General features: G+C 43.2%; 1 protein-coding gene across 3 annotated transcripts in view; it reads left to right on the forward strand.

The window, feature by feature from the left end:
• The window catches only part of NTM (neurotrimin), a 398,678-nt gene extending 378,074 nt beyond the window's left edge, over window positions 1-20,604 (forward strand). The window contains exons 5-9 of one of the 3 annotated variants that reach the window (XM_042906265.1): window positions 1,528-1,648; window positions 6,048-6,199; window positions 9,506-9,541; window positions 14,898-14,930; window positions 19,939-20,604. In XM_042906265.1, coding sequence (XP_042762199.1) covers window positions 1,528-1,648; window positions 6,048-6,199; window positions 9,506-9,541; window positions 14,898-14,930; window positions 19,939-20,039 — 443 coding nt within the window. In that variant the 3' untranslated portion in view covers window positions 20,040-20,604. The remainder of the gene's footprint in view (window positions 1-1,527; window positions 1,649-6,047; window positions 6,200-9,505; window positions 9,542-14,897; window positions 14,931-19,938) is intronic. The other 2 variants (XM_042906266.1, XM_042906267.1) reach the window with 2 other exon arrangements.
• Window positions 20,605-24,918: the final 4,314 nt, after the last annotated feature.

Raw genomic sequence — 24,918 nt, forward strand, 5'->3', positions numbered from 1 at the left:
TGGTACATTTACATGGCCTCATACATTTTGTGATGTATATATGTTGATGTACAAAGTACACATTCATAATTTAAATATAGATAAACATACACATATTAGAGGGTGCATCTCAAAACCTGTTTTGACTAGTAGAGGTACAGAATCCAAAACTTTTGGAAGCCACTGCTCTAGTACCCTCATTCTTTATTATCAACCACCCAGATTCTCTCTGACATTGACTCTACTCAACCTCCCCACCTCTCTCCACCCTCTCCCCTCTTGATTCCTCATAGTATACATTGATTTTCTCTAAGACATTTTAAAGGTTTCTCTGCTTTGCTCATTTTAAAAGTCTTATAACAGTATAGAACCAAGAACTAAACCACCAGACAAGAAGCCTTTCCTTTTCAAAACTTGGGTGAAATGGAAGTGCAGGGAGAATATTGTGCCTTGGTGATTACTCATTCTTTAATATGTTGCTTTCTCTTACAATTTGAACCTAATTAATATGCGGCACTTTAAGAAGCAAGGAAATAGGTATAATAATGCTACCATTTTTTATACCAAAAATTTCATCACCGATTTTTTAAAGGAACTTAAAATGACTTGCAGGTAATAAAAATTGACCTGAAGAGTAAGGGGATATGAGCAAAGGCAAACCAATTTAGGAAAATAAAGGGTAAATCAGCGCAGAAATGATATACCACAAGGTGGGTAGATGCAGGTGCAGAATTTGGCTTTGAGTTGTGAAATCAAAGAGGGAAAACATTATCTGTTTTAAGGTTTATGTCCATAAGATGAAAGCAAACCAGTTGCCTGGGAGAAACACTGCTTTTTCTGGTGCTGAAACCCAAGAGAAATTTCTCTTTAGTGTCTCCACAAATAGATCACTTTGAGATATAGTCAACAACATCACACACGGTATTTCTGCAATAAATAGAATGCCAAATTTATTATGCCTGTTTTTCATAATGTACTTCAATGCAAACTGTTGGAATTGCCAAGGGTAGTTAGGTAAAGACTTCAAATGAACGCAGGCCAAGTTTATAGGTCTAGTTTGGTCTGGCTTGATTCAGGGACCCATTTTAGAATACCTGGAAGAATGACTGATCTGTCTACCCTTCAGGCAATTCTCCATGAATATTATTTCTTGAAACTGAGCTTTTGATGGGAATTGAATAGTTCGAGGTTATATACTCTGGCAAGAACCCGGTGTGCAGAAATTCTATAAAGCTGATTAAAGGAGTGTAGGGTTGATGGGCTCCCATTCTCCTATGAAAGTTAAAAAGTTTAAACAGGAAATATGCCTGAATACCTGGGCTTTCCACCTCTGCACAGAGGGAAACAGAAGCAATACATGCTCGGAAGACACGTTTTTCCTTAGCAAGGTGTTGAGTGGTTTCACTCTCGGGCTCAATTTGTGTATCAATTTGTCAGCTCAAGCAAGCAGAGGTAGAACAGGGAGGAAAAAACAAAGCCAGTGAATGAGGCGGCCTGCCTCATTTTAGGATGCATTGTAAAATGCTCCGGGACATCTTCTCTCTGCAGATCCACCATACATTTCAGAAGCTAAGGGGACAGGCGTCCCCGTGGGACAGAAGGGGACTCTGCAGTGTGAGGCCTCAGCAGTTCCCTCAGCAGAATTCCAGTGGTACAAGGATGACAAAAGGTAAAGACCCCTTCCGTCTCTTACCTGCCCCCAAGGGGAAGAAAGTTTTTCCAGGTTCCTGACTCCATATTGTTACAAATGAATTTCTGAAAAATCTTCTTCTAGTTCCAGCTAGCTATCAAGGAGAGGGGAGCATATATTCTGAATATTAATGATTTTCAGATAGGTTTTTAACATTTCCATACAGAGTTAGCACTCGCTAATCAATGGGCCTGAAAGAAAACATTTTTTAGGAAAGCAAAATCTCAAAGAAAGGCCACCAGAAGCCTTGTAAGGCCTGTGTTCTTGTCTTTTCTTTTCTTTTCTTTTCTTTTCTTTTCTTTTCTCTTTCCTTTCCTTTCCTTTTCTTTCTTTTCTTTTCTTTTCTTCTTTTCTTTCTTTTCTTTCTTTTTTTTAATAGGGCAAGAAAATAACGCATTCTGCCTGAACCTATTTTTAACACATTCTCAGGTTTGCATTAAGAAGCCTGGAATATTCACGGGGCTCTGGGAGTGGCCAAGAAGTTAGCAGGTCTCCAGTTCACTTCCAGACACCATCGGTGGTGGTGTAGAGAGGAGTCTATGACCCGATTTGCCCTCCCTTTGTGCCCAAGTTGTTCCTTCAAGGTAAAAGAAAAGAAAGGGGACTATTCCCTTCCCTCCCATTGTTGCAGCCCTTATCAGGATTTTTGTTGTGATTCACTGAAGATTGTCATTGTGAGGAGTTATCAAATGGCAAGTTAGCACAGGGTTCAGCAGCTCAGAACAGCCAGGCAACATGACAATTACTGTTATCAAAGAGCTATTTTAAGGTGGATGAACAACAAATAAATGTGCAAGAGCTGTCCATGTTCAAAACACTAATAAAAAATGGGGACAGGATGATGCAAAAGAAGTCTGAGGTGTGTATGGGGTGGAGAAGGAAGGCTTTACAGAGACTGAGAAGCTAGTAAGAAAAACAGCAAAGATGGTAATTGTGAGAACACTGAGCAGTTCCAGGCCAGGAGTGACCCAGCTGTTGTCGTACTATTTAGAACACCTTCAGTGTTTCAGTGTTTCTTTCTCTATGAGGTCTTTATAGATGAAAAGAAAAAAGGCGGAAAGAAAAAAAAAAACACATGAAGAAATAGCTGGCTTCTCCCTTCTTCTAAGAATCCGGAATCAGGCATAAGGGAGTAGCATTTCCCAATAAATAGCTTTATTGCAAGTCCTGCTTCATTTGTCCCTCCCTTTTCCTATAATAATCTTAGTATCAGGAAAAATAAAACAAAAACAAAAACAAAAACCAACAGTAAAATACATGGAGCTGAACACGCAGTTCCTCAACCTTCACTTGTCCAGATCTTCCCACAAACTAATCAGAAGCATCTTTTTTAGATACATTATGAAAGAAAAATTTAAAAAAAAATGTAGGGGAGGGTCACCTGGGTTGGCTCAATCGGTTAAGAATCCAAGATTTCGGTTCAGGTCATGATCTCATGGTTTGTGGGTTCAAGCCCTGCATTGGGCTCTGTGCTGACAGCTTGGAGCCTGGAGCCTATTTCAGATTCTGTGTCTCCCTCTCTCTCTCTCTGCTCCTTTCCCACTTGTGTTCTCTCAAAACTAAATAAATAAACATTAAAAAGAAACATAGGGGAAGGTAGGATCTTATAATATGTGGAGGAAATTAGAGCAGACCATAGGCAAAAATGGCCAAAAAAGGAAAGTCTGCTTTACACACTTTGTCACCAGAGGTGCTGCTGTCTATGCGTTATTAACCCAGGAGGAGAAAGACCAATTATGTCACTGGGGTGGGGGGGGGCTTCAGAAAACCCTGGCTCAGGCAGCCTTGATTCCTCCTCTGTCCAAGCTCTTCTCATGGGGCTCCTTTTTCCCCTTTAGTTGATTCTGGTCAGTTTTCTATGTGCTCTGCATTTATGTATTTCCAGTGTTCTCCTACTGAGTGGAGTTGTCTGCCTTCCTGACACCCAGCTCAGCCTGAACATCTCTGGCTCTGAGATCCTTGTCCATGCCAGTCCTTCCTGTGCCCCTGAGGCTGGCAGGCAACCTCCTCTAGTCGGATATCCCTGGGGAAAGAACAGCTCTACCCTGGCTCCTATTCCAGTGAGATGAGTGGACTTCTGAGGCAAATCAAAGGAGTCAATATGATGGGGACAGGCGGCTTTCTCAAAATTTGGGTAGAAGTCTCTGTCCACACACTAGCACTACTGAATGGCATGCCACTGCATGTATCATCAATGAAAAGGAGAGGAAATAGGATGCTGTGTGTAATAAGAGCCACCCATCCATGGGGGCATGAGCCAATGAAAAGCCTCGGGTTCATTAAAAAAGAAAACGAAACAAAACAAAACAAAACACAAAGCCTGGGAGCAGTTTGGGATGGGGGAAAAGTGTGACCACACAGAGAAAAGGCAAGTCTGTCGCCCTAGAAGCTGCAAAGTGCTGCAAAGAACGGCTCACCACCCCACCCTGCTTTTAACTAAAGACATTTCAGATCTGTCAAGTAGTAACCTGCTTCAGGTAAGTGTCTTTCCCCACTGCAGAGCTGAAATCTAATTCACAGCTTGGTTCTGATGTGAAGGCTTCCTCCCCAGCCCAGGAATAGTGTCAAAATGGCAAATGGGATCAATACACTTGACGGGCTCTCTGAAAACCTCCTGGTGGGTGGCTGTAGAGCCTTCTTTGGACAGCACCTCCTAGAGGATCAATATCTACATAACAAGCTGGAAATATAACAGTGGCGTCTGGCAGCACAGCCGGATGACTCATTCCGTTCCTACAGTGCTCACATTTTAATGAAGTCCATGGACTCAGGCCAGTTCACTGCCCCTAGCTTATGAGAGAGAAAGGCTCTCAGAGGAAAATCTACATAATGAAAAGCAAGCAAGTTCCTTCATGCAACCTTCTGACTTCCCTGGAGACAGATGTTGCATGAGAACTGAAGCCAGAACCTGGCTTTCTCTTCTGATCATGGTAGGGATGGTGGAGAGAATCGTCCTGTGGTCCTACAGAGACAACCCCCTCAGATGATGACAAAGCAGCTGTCCTCTATGCCAAAAACATGCTGGGACTCAGGGATAGGCAGGAGTTCTCGATGTCTAACTCCACAGAAATATAGTATATTGAATAACATTTTATAGTTTATGGAGCACTTTCTCATCATTGTCTTGCTGGGCTTCCCTTTCTATTCTGCCTTGAATATTATCTTTCTCAGTGTGATGACTCTGAAACCAGCCATTTGCCCCAATTCCTGTCCCCTGTGCCTGTTCCATTATGTATATACCCTGACATTTCTTCCTACACATCCTGCCCCAACCAGGCCTAAAACCATGTTTGCTGAGATCCTCCATTCAGTATTTTTTCCCCACTAGCATTTTATCTTTCCCATAGCATAGACTCAGCTTCTGGGCAAGGAAGACCATTTTATTTCAGGGAATGTAAAGGTTGGCTTAAAGCCCATTCTCTGAAATGGGATGTTCCAAAGTTCTAAAAAGGAAGAGAGTTAGTCTCATAATTTCTATGTAGACATGCATTGGTAGTAGGAATTTTTGTCAACAGTGTCCTGAGATGGAGGATGTGTCCCCACTGACCCCTGAGCAGTATTCCCCTATCCTCACCATCTGTCCAGTAGTGGTATCCATGGTTCTACTAGGTATATCTGTTTTCCCCCATTAACTCTCTGTGGCCTTTCTTTAGTAGACCCTACCACCAATGGGAACCCTTGTGGCATATGGGGCTGCCATCATGGATTGCTCAGGGAAACTGCCCAGTCTATAAGGTCATATTCTTAGGAATCCATAATCCTTCCCAGACTGAGTTGCTATAATACTCTGGGAAGACCGGTCTCTCAAGCCCTTCAGAGTACCCTGCTTAAAAATGATCCCTGATCTTATAACCAAAAATAAGATATTATCTATAAAATGCCTCAAGCTGTTAAGAGAACATTTATTACCCATGTGCTTGAAAACATGTTCTTTCAAACTCCTTAGGTTCTTCTCTTTGAAGACTGAGATTTTTTTTTTTAATTTTTTTTTTATTTTTATGGTTGCCATCATCATCTTCTTCATTAACACTATCATCAACATCAATTAGGTTCACACTTGGAGCACCTACTGAGTGAATAATACTGTCTGAATGTCTCACCGCTGGCACATTAGAGTTGTTGAAGGCACCTGCCTTCAGAGAACTTGGTGACTATCTGTGTAGTGCCAAGAGAGTCTCCAGACACCTGTGTAAAAATAGAGAAATACAATTGTATGCATCATTGTGTGTTAACTTGTATAGCTGAGTGGGGGAAAAATAGTCCTCCTAACATCAGAAAATGGACAATAAAAAGATCATTAATTCCAGAGTCTTTCTCCTATGAGAAAAATATAACCATCTCCTTTTTTCTTCTTTTTTGTCTCTCTTGTTTGTCTCAGACTGGTTGAAGGAAAGAAGGGAGTCAAAGTGGAAAACAGACCTTTTCTCTCAAAACTCATCTTCTTCAATGTGTCTGAACATGACTATGGGAACTACACCTGTGTGGCCTCCAATAAGTTGGGCCATACCAATGCCAGCATCACACTATTTGGTAAGACTGAGCCCTGAGTTGGGCAGTAGGAGCAGGAAAGGGTCGCATGGCACAGGAGGAATTGGAAGGAACGGCCGGGGTAGGGCGGCAAGTGGAAGAGAATCAGGAACAGCTGGGCAGGGTTGAATGGAAAAGAGAGAGGAGGGGGAGTTGGAGACAGAGAGAGAGAAAGAGAGAGAAATGACTGCATGGACGAAAATGGGTCCTAGTAGCAGAGGAAAATGAGAAAGAATGTTCACATTTTATTCTGAAATGGAAAAACCCTGAAGTGGGAAGAAATGATGTTGGGATGCTGAAGCGACATTTAATTTTCTTCTCTTTAAGGTCTCCTCAGCTAACTGAGGTATCAGGGTTCCAACTGGGTGTGATAGCAAAGCGCTCAGAGAGGAACATTTGCTATTTTCATACTTTGTTCCCTAGAGCAGTGTAAAACATTACCTTTGCTGAGCCTTTTCCGGGTTGTTGGGACATAGGAGAAACTGGATTCTGTATATAAAAGATGGGTATTGAGGAGGGCACCTGTTGGGATGAGCACTGGGTGTTGTATGGAAACCAATTTGACAATAAATTTCATATTTAAAAAATAAAAATAAAAGTGGAATCATAGGGCTTGGGATCCTGAATGATATTAGCTTCAGAGGGAGAATTAATAGAAAATGGGGGATTTCCCTAGCTCTTCATTTATGTCAAAGGGTATTGTCTGACTGGATTGAGATATATTTGTCCAACCAAGCCAGCATCCTAACAGAAGCCACATACTCATTCATGCAATAATTCATTAAACAACTATTTATTTGGGGGGAATAATATATGCACAGAAAATTTCTATGCCTTCATTACGTCTCTGGCAACTATACTTGTGCCAGAATCAAATGAAGAAAGCAAACAAACTCCCTTGTAGACCTGTGATGTCTCAAGCAACTACATACAAGTGAGCCTGGCTGTCTAGGTGTGTGTCATCAGGCAGGACTCCAAGCATCCGGTGATGGCTTTCATCACTTAGTAGATGCAGATTCGTACTACAGGCCATATGGTTAATATCTGGTTGCTTTTTGGGGAAGATCCCTTCATATCCCCACAAGTCAGGTAGCTTGAAATTTTTCAAATCCATTCCCTTAGTCCCCCATGGTAGCAGGCACTCTTGAATATGATGGGGAGGGAAAGGGACTAAGTTAGCAGATAATTGGCAAGAACATAAATTCCTTTTATTCTGAGAACTCCCAGATAATCCCATAGCTTCAAGTACCTCACTTCACCCCCCAGCCTCTACCACACCCCCTCCACAGCCCAGTGTATCCGGCCTTACCCGAATAACCCTCTTGTGCTGCTCCATTGTCCCATCTAGGCTTCCAAATCACATTTAGCCCACCTTCTGTCCAGCACTTAAAACAAGGCCCAGCTTGATCCAAAGGGCGATGGGGAGGGGAAGACTGCCCTTGATCCCAGACCTGGTAGGTCAGAATGGACAGAGATGGGATTAGAGTGATTGATCTGTCTGACATCTCTCACACAGGGATAGTCATAATTGCCCCTCACATTTGTCAGGCCTCTCTGGCTTTCTGGCAGGTGTCTGTCTGCATGAACAAAAGGGCCAGGATTATAAAGGAATGGACCCCTCCTTCCCTAGCCTTGCAAATCTGAGGCTCTCCCAGCTGTGCCTCCCACCCCTCCCCAGGCCTGCCCCCCACCCACAGTGCCCCTCATTCCTATGAACAGTATTCCTCCTCCTCTGACCTCCTCGCTCTTCTGATTTGGATGCATGGCATGGTTTTGCAATTGGCTTTATCACTACTGTCTAATTCCCTGGCCTCTTCCCCTTAAGCCATCTGAAGATGAGAACAGGGAGAAGGCACAAGCTTTAAGAGTGAAATAACTGGAGTCTGTGGCAAGGAACTCAGTGAAGCATGTGCCATAAATCTGCTCTTCTCAGCCGACCCCTGCGTGGCAATTAGAACCTCTGCCTCCCCAGCATCATTCTGTCTGCATCTGCCCTGTGTCATTGGGACATTCCTCCAATTTCCAGCTCTGTGGAGTCCAGGATTCTCTAAAAAATAAAAGAAAAAGTGAAATTATGTGTTCATATAAGTTTAGAAAGACTGGGTCAACCGAGATGAATGGGGTGTATGCAGGGATGTTCTTTAATGCAGAGACCTCAGAGCTTTTCTTTACGTGCTAAATCTCTAAGAGGGAGAAAAAGCATGGAACATTTGCCCAATTTAATCTAACAGTAAGCACTTTTTAAGCCTCAATTGAGAGACCATTTGTGAGGAGGAGCCCATCACAGAAATGCTCCATGGCTAACATAGTTCCATGAAACTAGTAACTATATACTATATACTATATACTTGCACAAGTGTGCAAGGTGGAGTAAAATGGCATTAGTGTGCAAGATGGGTGTTTTCATCCCATCAGCTCTCTCTGAGGCTAGTCCAGACATTGCAGCCCCCAAACTCCTGATGGATACCCATCATCAATAAGTCCTTTTGACAAATACAGACATAGCAGAGTTTTCTGTGTCATCTCCCATTATCAGCAGACTCTCAGCCCAGAGCCATCAAGCAGACTAGGGTGAGGGGAAAGTAGCATTTGTGTTATGCGAATATATGAACTTTGTGATGCAGTCCATTCTTCTATAGCATCACCGAAAGCCAGCTACATTATCACAATTTTGCCACCAACTTTTGCACAACCTGCACGTTGTGTATCATGCGACCTGAATGTTGAGAAGTGAGGAATCCTATGCTAGGAGGTCCCATTGTGGCCATATCTTCGATGGTAGTTAAGCAAAATGGAGCAGGGTGGTCCTTCTTATCATGAACCATAAGATCATGCTCCTGATCCCTAAGACTGCAAGGATAGCAGGGGCCCCCATAAGCTGAATCACCATGGTTCTTGGGGCCACCTTGTTCCTGCTATGGTGCCATGGGACCAGAAATTCCTGAACTTGGTCTCCCGAAGTGAGACAATGGGGGTAAGATGTGGGACAGAAATCTCATCTGGAAAGGGACTTTGGTCCTTTGCTACCATGTCAGTTCCCCAGCTCAGCACAGCTCTGTAAATGTATGAGCAGCCAACTCCGTCACTTTCCAACCGTGGCATCCAAGGATGGAAGCATAAGGCACCTTAGTGCTTCTCATGCTGCATCTTGTCCACCTTTGGTTTTTGTGTCTTCCTTTATTTATCCATCCCTCAGAAACATGTGTGAATAGCAGTATACAAACTATATATGACAAATATATAGCTACTGTATATAATATATGTGTTTGTTTTCATTTTTCTCTCCTGTACGTCCCTCACCCGATTTAGAACTAAATGAGCCTACAAGCTCAACTTTGTTGCAAGGTCAGTATTCCCCTTGCTTTACGGTTTTTCGCCCTTCCCCCCTTCTTCCAGTATCCCTCTTCTCCTCCCCCACCCACATTACCTGTCTGTGGAGTTGCTTAGAGGGTGCCAGGGGAAGCTAAGGAGGTCACTGGAGCTGAGAGAGCTGCCAGGGAAGCTGTCCTTTCTCTGCTCACACCTTGCCCACACTTCCCCAGAAGGGCCTGGAGGGGGAAAAGAAAATAAACACCATTAACATCTGAAAGCCCAGAGATCTGTGTGCAGGCCAAAGATAGACAGCATGAGTCTGAACCAGTAGGAAAACAGTCCAGCCCACTGAGCAGTTTTCATAGCAACCTGCATAGCTTCAATGGCCCATGAGCAATAGAAGCAAACACCATATGCATGAAGGTTTAGGTGTTCCCTAAAATACATCAGCTGGTTCAAAGCGAGGTTCTCCAAGAAAGGAAGATGGGCAGGGTACAGAGGGCATGATAATCAATAAGTAGTGACTGGGAGTGGAATACCACTGGGATCGAGTTCAGAGCCTGACATTTAGTAGTTCTGTGCTCTTGAGCATGCCACTAAACATTATTGAGACTCCATTTCCTCTTCTATAAAATAAAATTGATCTGTCTTATCTACCTTACAGTTGTTCCAACTTTCACCTGAAAACACATATTAAAAAGGCTTTGAAAACTGCCAGGTGCATTTTGAATCATTCAAGCCCAATCCCCAGATGCAGACTGAAAGACAAGAGTTTCCTTCAGTGTAACGTCATAGGGGTTAATTAACTCGTTCAAGCTCTTCTCTCCAGCCCCGTATATCCTATTCCACCTCAAGCCCTTCCCCTATAAAAGTCCTTCATCTCTTGCTTCTGTTTGCACAGCCACAATTTTTTCTCAAAGGCCCACCAATATAAGTGACTCACCAGAGTCCCTTAACATAGCAGAGGTGGTTCTCTAAGACTGAGACTGAGCATTTGGGCAGGAGTGAGACTACCCAAGTGGTGCAGTGGAATCTATGTGGCACATGCTACTGTTTTCCTCCTGAGGACGGTGCTGATCATAGGGTAGCCTAGCAGGAAAGCAGCTTGAGGCTTTACCCACCTTCCACCCCAGTCCCTGATCTTTCTCCCACACCCATCCCCTGCATCCCTTCCCATCTGCAAGATGTCCCATCTTACAGTAGACTTGCAAGGTGGGAAGGAGATGAAAGGAGATAAATTACAGGGGAAGCTGTTTGACAGATGAGGAAAAATACTTTGTCAACAAAAAGAATCAGGGCTGCGTTCTTCACCTTAGTGATATAGAGTGCCATGGTGAGGCACTGCCAACAAGAAAATGAAACAAAGAAATAGAAAGTAAAAGTGAAGTCAGTGGAAGAATTCAGGTTCAATTTATGATTCAACTTATGTTTATTAAACCCTGGCATGAGGAGATCCACAGATCTCAAATTAAGAGCATTAGGAGATGAGAATAATGAGAAAAGGAGGAGGCATGAGGGACTGGAGTGAGGACAGATAGTGCTACAGGATGTGCTTTTAGAAGTGATTCTGATCACTTAGCTTTTTATTTTCAGAGGGAATAGGAACTTTTAAAACAGGTAGTGGTTGCTAAGGAGTTAGTATTTACCTGTAGGTATACTCAACTGACAGAAGGGGCATTGTCCCACACCAGAGCCAATGATAATGAAACAGACCAGAAACAAACAAATCACTTCTGACTGTCACTGCACTGGAGCAGGAGAAGGACACTTTATAACCAGGCTCCACCTGCTGAGACAAAGCTGTCCTGCCTCACCCCTCTCTGCTGCAACAATGAATTTGGGTAAAAGGATCTGTATGCCAGCTCTGTACTCAGATTCTCAGGCTGCTCTCAATGCCACATCCTTCTTGTTGAGTACACGGCAATGGGTCATTGCCAGAAGTTGTAGATTGTAGACATCTGGAATGTTCCAAGATTTGGATTAGTGTGGTCTTCAGTATAGCTATTGGATTCTTTTGTACAACTAAAAATATCTTAGAGAAAACAAATCTTGTGTCTGGGGCATTTCTCCCCTTCATCTGTGTTCTTTTTATTTTCCCCTCCTTCTTTGCTAGTCTCCTATAGAATAGAGAGCTACCTATTTTCTCAGGGAATACCCCCAAGTTATGCTCATCTTATGCCAGAAATACCAAGCAAGATTTATACAAATGCATGGATTTCCACTGACAGGGTACAGTTGGCTTTAAGAGAAGTTCTAAGCTATTTTGTTACTCGATATCTGGATGGACTAGAGAGACTCTGATAAGAGAATTTCATTCCTCCTCAGCATTTTCTGCCACCCTTGAAGTATTTCTTTGCTCCCCTTTTGCAAACACAACAGATTGCATGTCACTTTCTCGTATTAATATTTGGTGGCGCAGTACTCCTGCCATGATAAATAAGGATTCAGGGATGCACCACCATCCCTCACTGAGTCCCTCCCTGGCAAGTGTGCCAGGGCCCACACTGCAAACTCAGCGTCTTGGTAGCTGTTCATTTCCCATCCACTATTCTTTGTTTTTATCTCCTAGGCATGAAGTCAGATTTGATGGTATCAGTGGGCTGGGAAAGGTTGGCTGATTAATGTCTGTGAACCTCACAGTGACCATCAAACCAATTTATTAAAGAATGGGGGAGTTAGTAAACTCTGTATATCAGAAGAGGAAAAAAAAGTGCAGTAGGAAAGATGACCACTTCTTCCCTGCAGAGGATTAAAGATAGTGAATTAGGCCCAGTCATCTAGCAGTGAGCCTTTCTATGGCACATAGAATGTCTAACTACTGAAGGTATAAAAAACATTTTCTCAACCTCTTTCTAGAAGGTGAATATATTCATCCTGGCATGCAACCAGCTCTTCTCTGCACACTAGAATCAGAAGCCCAGTGTTTACATAGGTACTTAGATTTAGCTAACATTGTTTCTGGTGGCAAAAGAGATCACATTATGGATTGACTACAGATACTGACTTGCAGGCTTAAGGGGAGTGGTTCTTTCTTTCTTTCTTTCTTTCTTTCTTTCTTTCTTTCTTCTTTCTTTTTATTTTCTCTTATACTTTCTTTATTTTGAATATTTTATCCAGTTCTACCTGGCTTCTCATTAATATATCAACAAAATTCACCAATTTCAGTCAAGTTCTTGCCAAGGAAATACATGCTTGGATTTTCAGGGATTGTTTGTTTTCTTGATAGCCAACAATGAACTCAAAAACATGAGGTTATTGGTGGCTAGTGCTCCATGGGTGGCTTGGAGGCTCAAGCAAGGCTCATACTTCTTCAAACTGACACAACAGTGATAGCATGTAGACCATGATCTAGAAAGCATGTTAACCTTTCTGCATCTCTTCTTGGAGTGGGATGAAGTATAGCATCAGAGTAATATCAGGGTAATACAGACAATATCATGGCAACATTACCCCCCTCAATGTGGTGAGATGTAAGGTGGACAGAAGGACATTCCAGTTAATTAGACAATTTGAAATGGTCACTGAAGAGTATTGTTCTCATTCAAATAGTGTGTGTTGGAGTTCAGGAGAAAGAATAGCTGGATGGTAACAATTAAGCTAAAGTTGTTTACAGATGTTTTTGACTTACATAAAATCACAACAGGTATCTAGAGCCCTGTGGAAACTTATACTTTTAGTTCACTTCTCTTTTGATGTTCTGGCAAGCCAAACTACCAAGTAGAATCCTTCCCTGTGTCCTTCCTACAGCAGTGTTTAAACCAGCACCCCATAAGTCAGTGGCTGCCCTCCCTCAAATGTACCGTACATCTGCACTGCTTGTGGTTTGGGGATGAAGGCCTATGACTACTTTTTCCCTCCATGAGTTTCTCTTCATCCTCCATCCTGCCAGTCACCCTTCTTCTTGGTACAGAGAAACTCTAGTCAGTGGTACCTGAGTGAGACATTTTGGGAAAATAACCCCACATTGGCTTTGGGGTGGGTCTCTAGGCCCCAACAATCACTCCAAGAGACTGTCCTTGCTAAATGCACAGACAATGAGGCTTTTCTTTACCATCTTGATGTGACATCAGATCTTCTGTGAATCATACCTTTGTTCTCTGATCGTGGATCATCCCTTACTTTTTTTTAGAGTGCCTTCCCAAGGTTGCCAAGGTCCACTTAGTTCAAGAGGGATATCATATCTCGGGCACCCTAAAGAATAAGATAGCTTGAATGCATACATATCTATTCATCTGATTTTGGTTAAATATTTTAGTTGAGTTTAGGTTGAGTTATATCCAGGTTGCCTTTCTTTCTATATGCAAGGACCTTTGCACAGAGAGCGGTATCACCTTGATGCAAAGAATTTAATTCATTTTTTATTTATGTATAGCTGACAAATAAAATATGAAATAAAATAAAATAAAATAAAATAAAATAAAAATAAAATAATAAAATAATAAAATAAAAATAAAATTATGAAATATTTAAAGTGTAAATCACTGATCTACATACACATTGTGAAAGGATTTTCCATCCTCTTTGCATCCAGGCTGAACTATTGCAGACACCTAGTTAAAGAGGCAAGTAAAATGTTAGAGATTGGACCACTTTCTGACGACTCAGGACATCTGCTATTAGCAGGAAAGTCTCTATGGATTGTTCTGAAGGCCTGCAGCTGGTGAAATGTGGGTCTTTTGTGGTCTAATCATCAAAGAAGAGCTGGCATCCCAGTAAATTTCCACAGGCAGGTCTTACTTAGCAAGTGTAAGTGTAGCAGCATAGGTGTGGGTCTTATTGCCTGAGATTGTCCCTCTGGACCAGCTTGCTATACAGTCTGACTCATCAAGGGAAGTCAGGTATCACAGGTATGAGCTCCTCTGGCACAGTTTTTGTAAAATGTGCAGATAAGTGCCAAAGTTTTACATCTCAATGTAGCATGGGCACCTACATTCAGATTTTTATAATATAATCCATTTGTATCAACCAATTTTATACTTGAGGCCTACAGACTTTAACTAACTAGGGGATAGTCCAGTGGCCAAAGAAAGAAAATTGTTGTACAAAGAAGTATTATTGGCCTGGGGCCTCAGGCTCCAGCGTGTACCAAGCTTCCTGCTATGATCAGATGGGTGTGTTGGTTCTCTTTGGATTAATGAGCCAATCTGACCCTCAGTCATATCCTTCCCCATCCCCCCACTCGACCTTATGGCAACTGACTTCCCAACAAAAAAGAGAGGTGCACATACAAGAGCTGGACTGTGGTCAAGACAGCAAGAGGCAAGTGCAGAACGGTTGGGGAAGGCCCTGGGCCGGGAGAACCAGCTCCTTCCCAGAACCATCAGAGGACAAAGCAAGTGACTCTGGCTGCTTTCTACCTTAACAGTGGCTTGTTTTTAATTTCTTTTAGAAGTGAAAACTACAGCTCTGACCCCTTGGAAAGGTTGGTATATTTATTTCCAGGCACCTGTTTGCTGCCTGGGTGGGGATGGGTATCCAAAACTCTTCACTTTCTTCCAACATGCCTTCTCTTCTGAGCTAACCCCACAAGCAGCCCAGTGGGAGTCTTCCCTGACCTTGGGCCATGTCTGTGCCAATCTAGATTAACCTGTCTCCAAGGATATGCCATTCGCCCTGGGTAGCTTCCACTTGCAGACCTCTAACTGCTGTTTGCTGGCAGCACTAATGAGCACCTGCCAGGGCCCAGAATAGCTCCATGTCTTGGCTGCTCCAGACCAGACCAGCCTCTCCTCACAAGCAGATGCTCTAATGTGATGACCTTCTTAGACCTTGGCTTTGCATGCTATCCTTTACTTACCCTGTTCTCTCTTTCTTTCTTTCTAACTTGGAGCTGGAAGGGGAAGTGGGGGAGGGAGGGGAAACTGGAAGGAAGGGGGAGGTTCTTCGGTGAGTCACTTGGCCACAAATAAAACACATCTTATTTGAGGCTTTCCTTCCCACTAGATGTCTTTGATGGTTAAATTGATGTTCATCACAGTTCTCTGGGACCCTAACTGTCCTGGTGATTAGTCTCTTTAGGCTTTCACAGCTCTCTAGTGAAATAAAGGCAATAAAGGCATCTGAGGCAGAATGGAGGTGTGGCTGGATGATGAACAGAGGCCTCATCTGTGTGGCCCATGTCACCAGGCTAATGGACTGAGTTGCTGCTCTGGCACAGGCTCTGAGAGGGCCATGCTCCAGGATGCCATGATCCACACCTGCCTAGACAAAACACTCTCATCTCGTGGAATTCTTTCATGTGCTGACAAGTGTGGGAAATTATGTGTGGGTCCCACCTTACCCAGTACCGATGTGGGACAGGCCCTGTGGCCTCATTTTCTCTCCTTTCTTCATTCTTGGAAGATGTGTGAGTTACACAAAGTGACAGCCCCAAGTTGGTGGAAAGAAAATTGTATTTGGAGACAGAAGTCAAGGGAGTTAAGCTCTCTGAGGTTAAGTGTCCACATATGAAAGCACAGAGAATAATCCTCATTTCATACCTGAGTGCTTTTAAGGGTCTGGGACACCTTTCCAACTGTAAGAATTCTTCCTGGAATCCTAATAGATATGGTTTTACTTCTACGTATACTTTCCCTCAACCATAGGAACTTTGAGAGACTTTTACTGGAAATAGTTAGAAAAAGAGGGAAAGGATGTTTGGAAGAGAGAAATTGAGATAGAAAAAAAGGTAGAGAATTTTTTGTTTTGTTTTGATTCAGTTGGTCTTTTGTTTTTTTGTCTCAGTAAAATTTTAAGAGAAAGGAAAACACAGAGACAGAGTAAATGTGAACACATCAGTATGCATCAAAATGTTCTGGTTTCTTCTTTCTTTTAAAAAACATTTGTTAAATACCTGCCATGGGCCCAGTTAGACACAGACCCTACCCTTCCTTAAGAAACTTTATAGCACAGCAGAGGAAATTCATGTTAGGCAAATAAAGAGAATTATAACACAGATAGTACGTATTTTAATAGTGGGATACATATGGTGCTGTGGAAGCAAAACAGGAGCAAGTCAAGGAAGTCTGCCTGGAGGAGGTAAATGGGGACCAGAACAGAATCTGGAACAATGAGTGGCAGTGATTTGGGTGGAGAGCACATCAGGCATAGAGGCAGAGGGTATGTGAGGATGGAAAGGAAAGAGAATGTGGTTCACACACACTTGCTTACGTGACCATGAGTATGTGTAGTGTCTGTGTGCTTGTGTTGCATGGAGTGGGGAGTCGTGGCAGGGAGTGAAGAGAAACAAAGGAACATGTGTCAGGAAAAGAGGCTGAGGAGGCAGATAGCAAGCAGACTCTGAAATGTAGGGAGTGTTATACCAAGCAGTTGGGAAGTTTCATGAAGGCTGTAAGAATCACATAGATTAGTGTCATGATGAGTGTGGAATCATAGAAACACTGCTCTGGAATTAGCATAAAGAATAAACTGAAGGGGTCAAGGCCACAGGTGGCAAGGCACAGTCTGTGAATTTCTATGGATTGGAGGATTGCAGCTGTCCTCTTTGGGAGGATGACTGGAATACCCTCGTCTCAATGCTTCTCCAGGGTCTACTCCTGTTTCTTCCTCCTTATGACCAGTTTTGTCCAGGTCAGATTTCCTGGATGTGCCCAAGAGAAGGATGGGGGGGGGGGCTGGCAAGGGGAGAAAGTATGTGGAAAAGGAGGAGGCAGGCTGGATATGGCCCCACACAGTGAGTGACAGTCCCCTGTGGGCCTGGGACAGGAGAGAAGCAGAGAGACCCTGTGTGTTGGGCAGGGAAACAAATGCAGGCAAGAGGAGGAGGCTCTGGCACACTTGGTGGCCTTTTCCTTTCTTCTATGGTAAGAGTTTTTTGACACAACAGGTCAGGACCTCTCTCTGCTGGCTCTCTGTGGTGCTTCCCAGCAGGCAGCAGAGCCACAAAGGAACTCTGAGGGGTTTAGCAATGAAGCAGAGCACATGGTGCCCAGAGAGCACACCTGCAGAGGCATCAGCCATTGTGAGGTGTCTTGGGGATGGTTTGCCGGCTCACAGCCCCTCCCTGCAGCACTGCAGAGGCCCTGGCTGCAAACACGGTTTTCTGACTTTTCTTACATGGTAAGGAAGCAGGCTCCTGCTGGGTTCTCTGCCTGGCTTGTGGCATTAATTCTCCACTTTCCTCCCTGGAGACTCCCACTAGCTGGGTGGCCCCAAAAGAAGAGAATGCAGGTGAGAATCCCAGAGACACTAAATTCAGATACCTGGCATTTATTCCCTTTTCCTTTACCACAGGGCATCTTCTGAGCCATGGCCAGGGCTGGGAGTATGGTGGGAATGTGCTGGGGTGAATGGGGGAGTGGGCTGCAAAGCTGTGTGTGTAAGTGTTGAGGAGAACAAAAGACATGCAAGAGAAAGAGAGTCATGCACCAACAGATGTGTGCCTGGCCAGGAGTGTGGTGTGCCAGGCACATAGAACACACTTAGAATCACCATGCATTGCACAGGGGGAAGATGGAATGCAGCCAAGAGGACTTCCCAGCTTAAACTCAGAACCCAGCTACACAAAGACCTACTGGCCTGCTGGCTTCAGAAACAACCTTTGTGGCTTGGAGTCAGCTTCAGTAACAGGCAAGGGTCTTAATGTGAAGAATCTTGGAGTGGCCCACAGCAGCAGGGATTCTTCACTGAAGAGAGAGACAACCTCATCCTAGAAGGCAGGGGGAGTGGCTTCTCTCCTGGGGTTCCAAAGAATGCTGTATAAATAACACAATGATTGAATATGAAGAAATGAGTCCTGGTGGTGGTTTACACAGAAACACAATAGTTACATTTTACGAGACAGAGCCAATTAGTGATCATTGGTAAATGATAAGCATTTTTGAAATTGAAGTGTAAGTGATAGCGTAATAGGAATGCTCCTTTGTCATCTGTATCCACCATGGGCTGCAAGAAGGAAGGCATTCCATGGCAGATGCCTTTAGTTTTGTGTTGCCCAGAAGTTCACTTCCCAGCCAGTGGAGAACAGAATACCTGTGTTTTGTGCTTCTTATCATGAGAACTTGCACTGCCTGTACTTGGGAATATTGGGGGCCAGACATCACAAATACATGAGATTGGAAGACCTGATACATTCAAATTCATGACCATCTATTTAACCACTGCCCCAGAATCAGAGTTTTGTCCCAAAGGTCTAAAACATAAAATTGTATGGGCAGTGGTCCCAGGCCAGGGCTTCAAGGATGTGATGGAATCATCCCATATGAAATCAAGAAAGCTTGATTTGATGCTGAACTGCATTAGCCAAAAGTATCTCTGATGCTTAGCACCCAAGTCAGGCAGGCAGGTTCTGGCTTTGTTTCTTGACCACAATGGGGAGGTGGCCTTAGGGGGGATACCGGCTTTAAATACTTCCATTAAATTCAATGCAACAAAGCATGCCAGAGCAGGTGTAGCCTGAGAAGGTTCTCTGCTGCAGTAGGTACCTAACTCATCTGGGCCTCCACCCTTGTGTGTACTGTTCATGAATCATGGCCCCATTTTTTATGGGCATTCTTGGCCAGAAAGCTGATGTTTCAAATGACAGGCAAACTGCTGGGAAATTTCATGCACCTCATAGTTTTCTTGACTCCAACATTTGTCCCCATCTCCCAGAGTATCTGCATGCAGGCCAGGTGGAGCTGTGTCTCTCAGGGAAGTATGCCATCCATTTCCAACCCACAAACATGCACAGTGGCAAGCTCTGCATCCCAATTTCCACATAAGCCTTCTCTCACTTCCATGTTCACAGCAGAAGGCCACCTGTTTTTTTACTTGATCCCACTTCGACGTGCAGCGGGCTGATTTTGGCTTTTCAGGCACATGATACTTGAGTTAGGTCTGCTATTACCTTGTCCAGATAGGGAAGAGGCCAAGTGTTCCAGGCAGAAGCCCAGTGCCCAGCCCTGCGATAGAGTGATTGACAGAACAGGCACCAAACCCAATGTGGCAGCAGCAGGGAGACAGATTGCTGTGTCCAACAGGTCCTTCCTAGCACAACAGGTTGAACAGCTGGAGAGCTATGTAAATGGTTAAGGCACACGCTGATTGGTCAGTTGATGATGCAGATGATACAAAGGTTTCACTTCCTTGACTCCATGTAGAATATTAAATAATCTGCCACCTTCTTGAACTTGACCCTGAGCCTTGTCCTTAGCATATTACAACACGAGAGAGGATTAGTGGCCACCAGCACACTTTAACCTGATCCTCATGTTCTCTCTTTGCAAATGAAGGCTCCCTCTTACACAGCGTGCATCCATGGGATCCAAGCTGTAAATGGTTATTTCTAATGCAGCCACTCTCCCACCCCTACACACACATATGGCACTGGAACATCAACTGTCCCAGTTACAGGGATGCCTCATCAGAGGCAAGGCCTAATGACAGCACATAGGGTGACAGATGTTCCATCTTAGACCAGGCAGACCATGACGAGTCTGTTCTCTCCACAGGCCCAGGCGCAGTCAGTGAAGTGAACAACGGGACATCGAGGAGGGCAGGCTGCATCTGGCTGCTACCTCTTCTGGTCTTGCACCTACTCCTCAAGTTTTGATGTGAATGCCACTTCCCCCGCTGGGGAGAAGCTGCCGCCGCCACCACCAACCCAACAGCAACGGCAACTCCGACAGCAGCAAGAGCATCCCCGTTTCTTATGAGATCTAATCCAACAAAATTCAGAGAAACAGAGCCTAATGGGACACAAATTCGAGGGAGGGGAACAAAGAATACTTTTGGGAAAACACATTTCAAAGGGAAATTGAAAATCGCCTTGCAGGTCTTGCAGATCAGTACGCACAGCTGAGTTTTCTTCCTTTGCCCAAAGGGAAAGAATGCGCACCCTGCTCTGGACCCACCCGCAGCTGCATCATGACCTGTTTGTTACCAGGGTGGGCAGGGCTCAGCCACTCCGCCCACTGACGCACCCCAAGCAAGGAAAATTCTGGAGTCGGCTATTCCCAATTCCATAGAGACGAACGCAGAAGGAGTCGTGCGGACCCAGATGTGCCCCTGTGGCCCCGTTCATAGACTGTGCCACTGTTGTGTGTGTTACAAAATGCAAAATTAAAGAAAAAAAAATAAAAAGGAGACTAAACAAGACAGCCTGACAGCTACAACAATCCCACAATCAACAGTCACAAAAAAAAAAAAATTGTTACACTTTTTTTGTTTGTTTGTTTTCATTTTGCTACATGGACATCATGGATAATAAGGGATTCTGGTTCATTATTAATTTTATTAATTATATTTTCTGATATGAGTCTAGAATTTAGTGCAAAAACAAGACAAGACTAAAAACATACACATATGAAAGGTGAAGAGAAGTATGTTTGTTAAACATTAAAAATAGTGTACTTCTAAACTAGGTTTACAACTGGTGGACCACCAGGCATTAACCACCTGGTGAGGATATGTCAAATCCACCAAAAAAAAACAAAAAACAAAAAACAAAAAACCCACATACGATTTAACCAACATCTCCACCAGCGCTACAGATTTCTCCTTATTCTGGCATTTAATGCAGAAAATACTATGCTTCTACATGCTGTTTAGAAATGGAAGGATGATCCACACTGTATCTTGAGTTTGTTGGCTATGCTTCTTTTGATGACATATATTATACAGTATATATATACATATATTTTTTTTGTTAGAGTTCTAGCCATTTTATTTCTCAGCAGGGTCCTTTCTCAGACATTACTGCATGCTGTATATGGCGTTAGCTGTGTGTTGATCTTCTAAAAGATGATAGAGTTTACTGGTAATTGTGTAATCAGCTCCTGCCTTTTTATTTCCTTGGTTATTTACACGTCAGAGACATTTATAAAAAGTGAAAAGAGAAAATGAAAACAAAAACAAAACAAAACACTAATACTAGGCGCAGCATCTTTTCCAGGTGTGGCTCTTGGAGGCCCGGGCCTTGATGGGAGGCCTGGCTTCTCTGTCCTGTCTTAGGGCGTAAACAGCAAACAACTGAACCAACCACACAGTCAGTAACCACTTGCTTTGGCCCATTGTGGGAAATCTCTGATGCCTTTGTTACTACTGGAGAATTGAATCTTCTTGGTTCATTTTATTTAATTTCCCACCTTTGTGTGCGTGTGTATGAAAGAGAAGAAAATGCAGTTTTTAGATAACTTTTTTTCCTCCCCTGAAGTCTGGGAACCAGAGAGGCCTCGGGGAGGGGTCCTGGATGTGATGAGGGAAAGTGGGATTGGGGACTAGGGGAGGGGGGGTTGTCTCTGACTTGACATTAAAAAGTGTTCCATGTCCCTCTTCACCTGGTGTGGTAACTCATTCTCAAGCGGGGTAGGGTGGGGGTGAGGGGCCAGAGAGCCCACCTGGCTCGGGAGTGAAGAAGATGGAGGGAAATGGACATCTGAATCAGACTAATGGTCTTTAGCTCCCTCCTTGGGTGGAATGGGTTCTTTCTGTAGAAGTGCTCTGATGACAGACGGGTTCTGGAAACCACCTTCATCCTCCTAACAGAAGTGAAGGAGGGCTGGGTCTCATGACCTCCAATGCCTTCAAGAAGGTTCTGGCCGAGATTTGTGGCATCCTGCTCATGTCCAAACACCTCACCTCATAAGCTGGGCAAAATGTCAAGCCCAGTTCAGGGAAGGGTATTATGTGTGATTGTTTCTGTAAGACAGCGTAGCACAGCTATCACAAAAAGAAGAAAGAAAAAACAAAACCAAAACAAAACAAAACAAAAAAAACAGAAAGCTTAAAACATTGTGGGTTAGTAATATATATTTCCAAATTCTACCAACCAGTGTTTGGGGGAGTCTCTTCCCTTCACAAACCTTGCCTCTGGTCACAAATTAAGAGAAAAGGTAGATTTTAATCCAAAATAGTAGTCACATAATTCTAATCTGTTCGGATTGATTCTGGGAATTAAGTAAGCAGCTGAAGATTCACTGAGAGGCAGAAATAAGGTCAGAGCCAAAACATTCAGGAATTACTGTACTTGGGTCCTCGGGTGTCAATTCTACCTGAGAGGAATAGGCAATGTTTAGAAAGGAATAGTTTCATTTCTGGCTGTTACTAGCACAATTGAGAAAATACTGTTGACTTCAGGTCTGTCTGTGTGTCCTTCTGACCTTCCACCCTCATCACCACGTGCCAGGTATACCCACTTTCTTCCCAGCAGCATGATCTGGAGCAGTCTGGCCAAACCTCACAGATGTTGGCTGCATTGCAGCCATCCCCTTCCATATGTCCCAGAACTACTAAAGGCATGGGATTTGGGTCTCCTTAGACTGAAAGTGGATGGGTGAGATTTTTTCAGCTCTCCCTTGCCTGACACTACTATAGACACTGGTGAGAGAATTTGCATGCAGATCATGGTTCATAGGATTAAAGTGAACACTGGTAATTCCCATATTGCTAAACTTGAGCCCAGAACACATCTGAATAAAATGTACCAAGGCATCTGCAAGTAAACACTTCCCAGAATTTGCTTGGATGTGAGAGTACTGTGACACATGATCTCCATTTGAATCAGATCTTTCTCTTTCATACTTACCAAGCATACTTCAGATCACTGCTTTGCCACCCTCCCATGAGGACTGTTCAGTCACGACCAACACTATAAAGTAATATTGATGAGGAAGACTTAAATTTACCTATTTGTGAACTTGTAGCCCTCCTCATCTTGTGGTTCATTAGAGCTCTGATTATTAAAGAGCACGTGCCTTGTAGAAGCTGCTTTGGCATGACTGATAGGTTCAGCAGATAGGAGAACTACCCTCCCCCCCATTCTGCTGCAAGGGGAAGTTTCTCTCATCTTCCCTGATCTGCTAAATTTCAGTCTTTAATAAGAGCATCTATTTGCTCACAAGAAAGGGACTTTAACCAGATTTAGAGTTCCAATCCAGGAGGACATGACTTTGATTAGGACCTTATAGGGGCAATCTCAGGCCTATCTCTTCTCAGGAAAAAGAGCTTGGCTAGAGAGTTCTTATTCATTAGAATGAAGAAAAGCATCCTGAAGAGTGTCTGAAGTTAGCTTTCTTGGTACAGGTACTGATGGAAGACCATTACTACAGGCTGGCCTAGATTTCAAGTGTACCAGAATCCTTGGGACTAAAGTCAATGTCACACTTTAGGATTCACCCACCACCCTAACTTTGGGATGTCTTTTGGGAGAACCATGATTTAAGTCTGGCAGGTTTTATCCCATAACAATCTCTCATGTGTTTAGGGGACATGGTGGTGGATAATATTCTAGCCCTACCCACTCCGAGCAAACTCTTGAAGAACTCCATTCATCTTCTTTCAACAGAATATCTGTACGTTTCTATCCACACAGATGTTCAATGGCTCACGAATTATACTTAGGTACAAAATGTTTCTACACAGTAGGATCAGATGTCTAACCTGAAGCATTCAATACTTGTCCAAGGACTGCCTTGTGATTACTGGAACTTGCAGATCTGGAGATATAATTACAGTAGATGATTCTCAAATGTTTGCTTTTGTTGCTGTGGATGGTGATAATGATGGTGATGATGAATGATAGGTATTGTTCTTTAAGCTGCAGATAAGTTAGCAAATGAATTAATATTAAAATATGATTGAAATTTAACACCGTTCACTAGCCCACTTTATTGTATATTTCTGTTTAGAATGGAGGACATTCATGTATATCACTTTATTGTATATTTCTGTTTAGAATGGAGGACAGTCACACCAATCAATCACAGAAATATCCCTTTAATGTGTGCACTTGATATAAAACATGTAAAATCTGGGATCAGTAAAACATCTACAATTTTTTTTTATATTTCCAATGGTAAAATTTTGAGGTACTTCTCATGAGAGGAGAAAAATCTATCCAAAAGAGATATGTGACAGAGTAGATGGTCCCTGCTAATGATGAGCCTACACACCCTGGTGCTTCTATGGCCAAATGTATATGCACATGCCAGTCATTTATTCTTCATCAGATAAGCAACTTAAAAGAACTGTGAGTAGTGGTATCTGAGAGAAGCACTAAATAATACCTCTTTCCAGTATTTTTTTTTAATTTAAACCGAATCCCAAAACTAATTTGGTTCACAACCTGCTCACTGGGATTTGATTGTATGGTTAGCGTCTCCTTTGTCACTACAAACTGCTCAGTCAGGTAACTCTAAAGCATCAGCTCTTACCTCTCTCTGTTTTTAATTCAGACACTATCTCCATGAGTGTCCAACTCTATCTTTCTCCCAGGCAATAAATGCAAATTAATATCCCCATGATTTGTGAGTAACTGAGATCTCTCTGAGTCTTTGCATCTTCCTTCTAACTGTCCCTTATAACTTCATATCTCTCTCCCATCTTGTGACTAGATGGGATCTCTCTCCACATTATGTGACTCGAACAACATGGCTTTCTGTAGAAAAGACTTTCCAATTCCTGAGCTCAAGACATAATCACTTCTTATAATT

The sequence above is a fragment of the Panthera leo genome, chromosome D1 (genome assembly GCF_018350215.1).
Source record: "Panthera leo isolate Ple1 chromosome D1, P.leo_Ple1_pat1.1, whole genome shotgun sequence".
NCBI lineage: Eukaryota > Metazoa > Chordata > Mammalia > Carnivora > Felidae > Panthera > Panthera leo.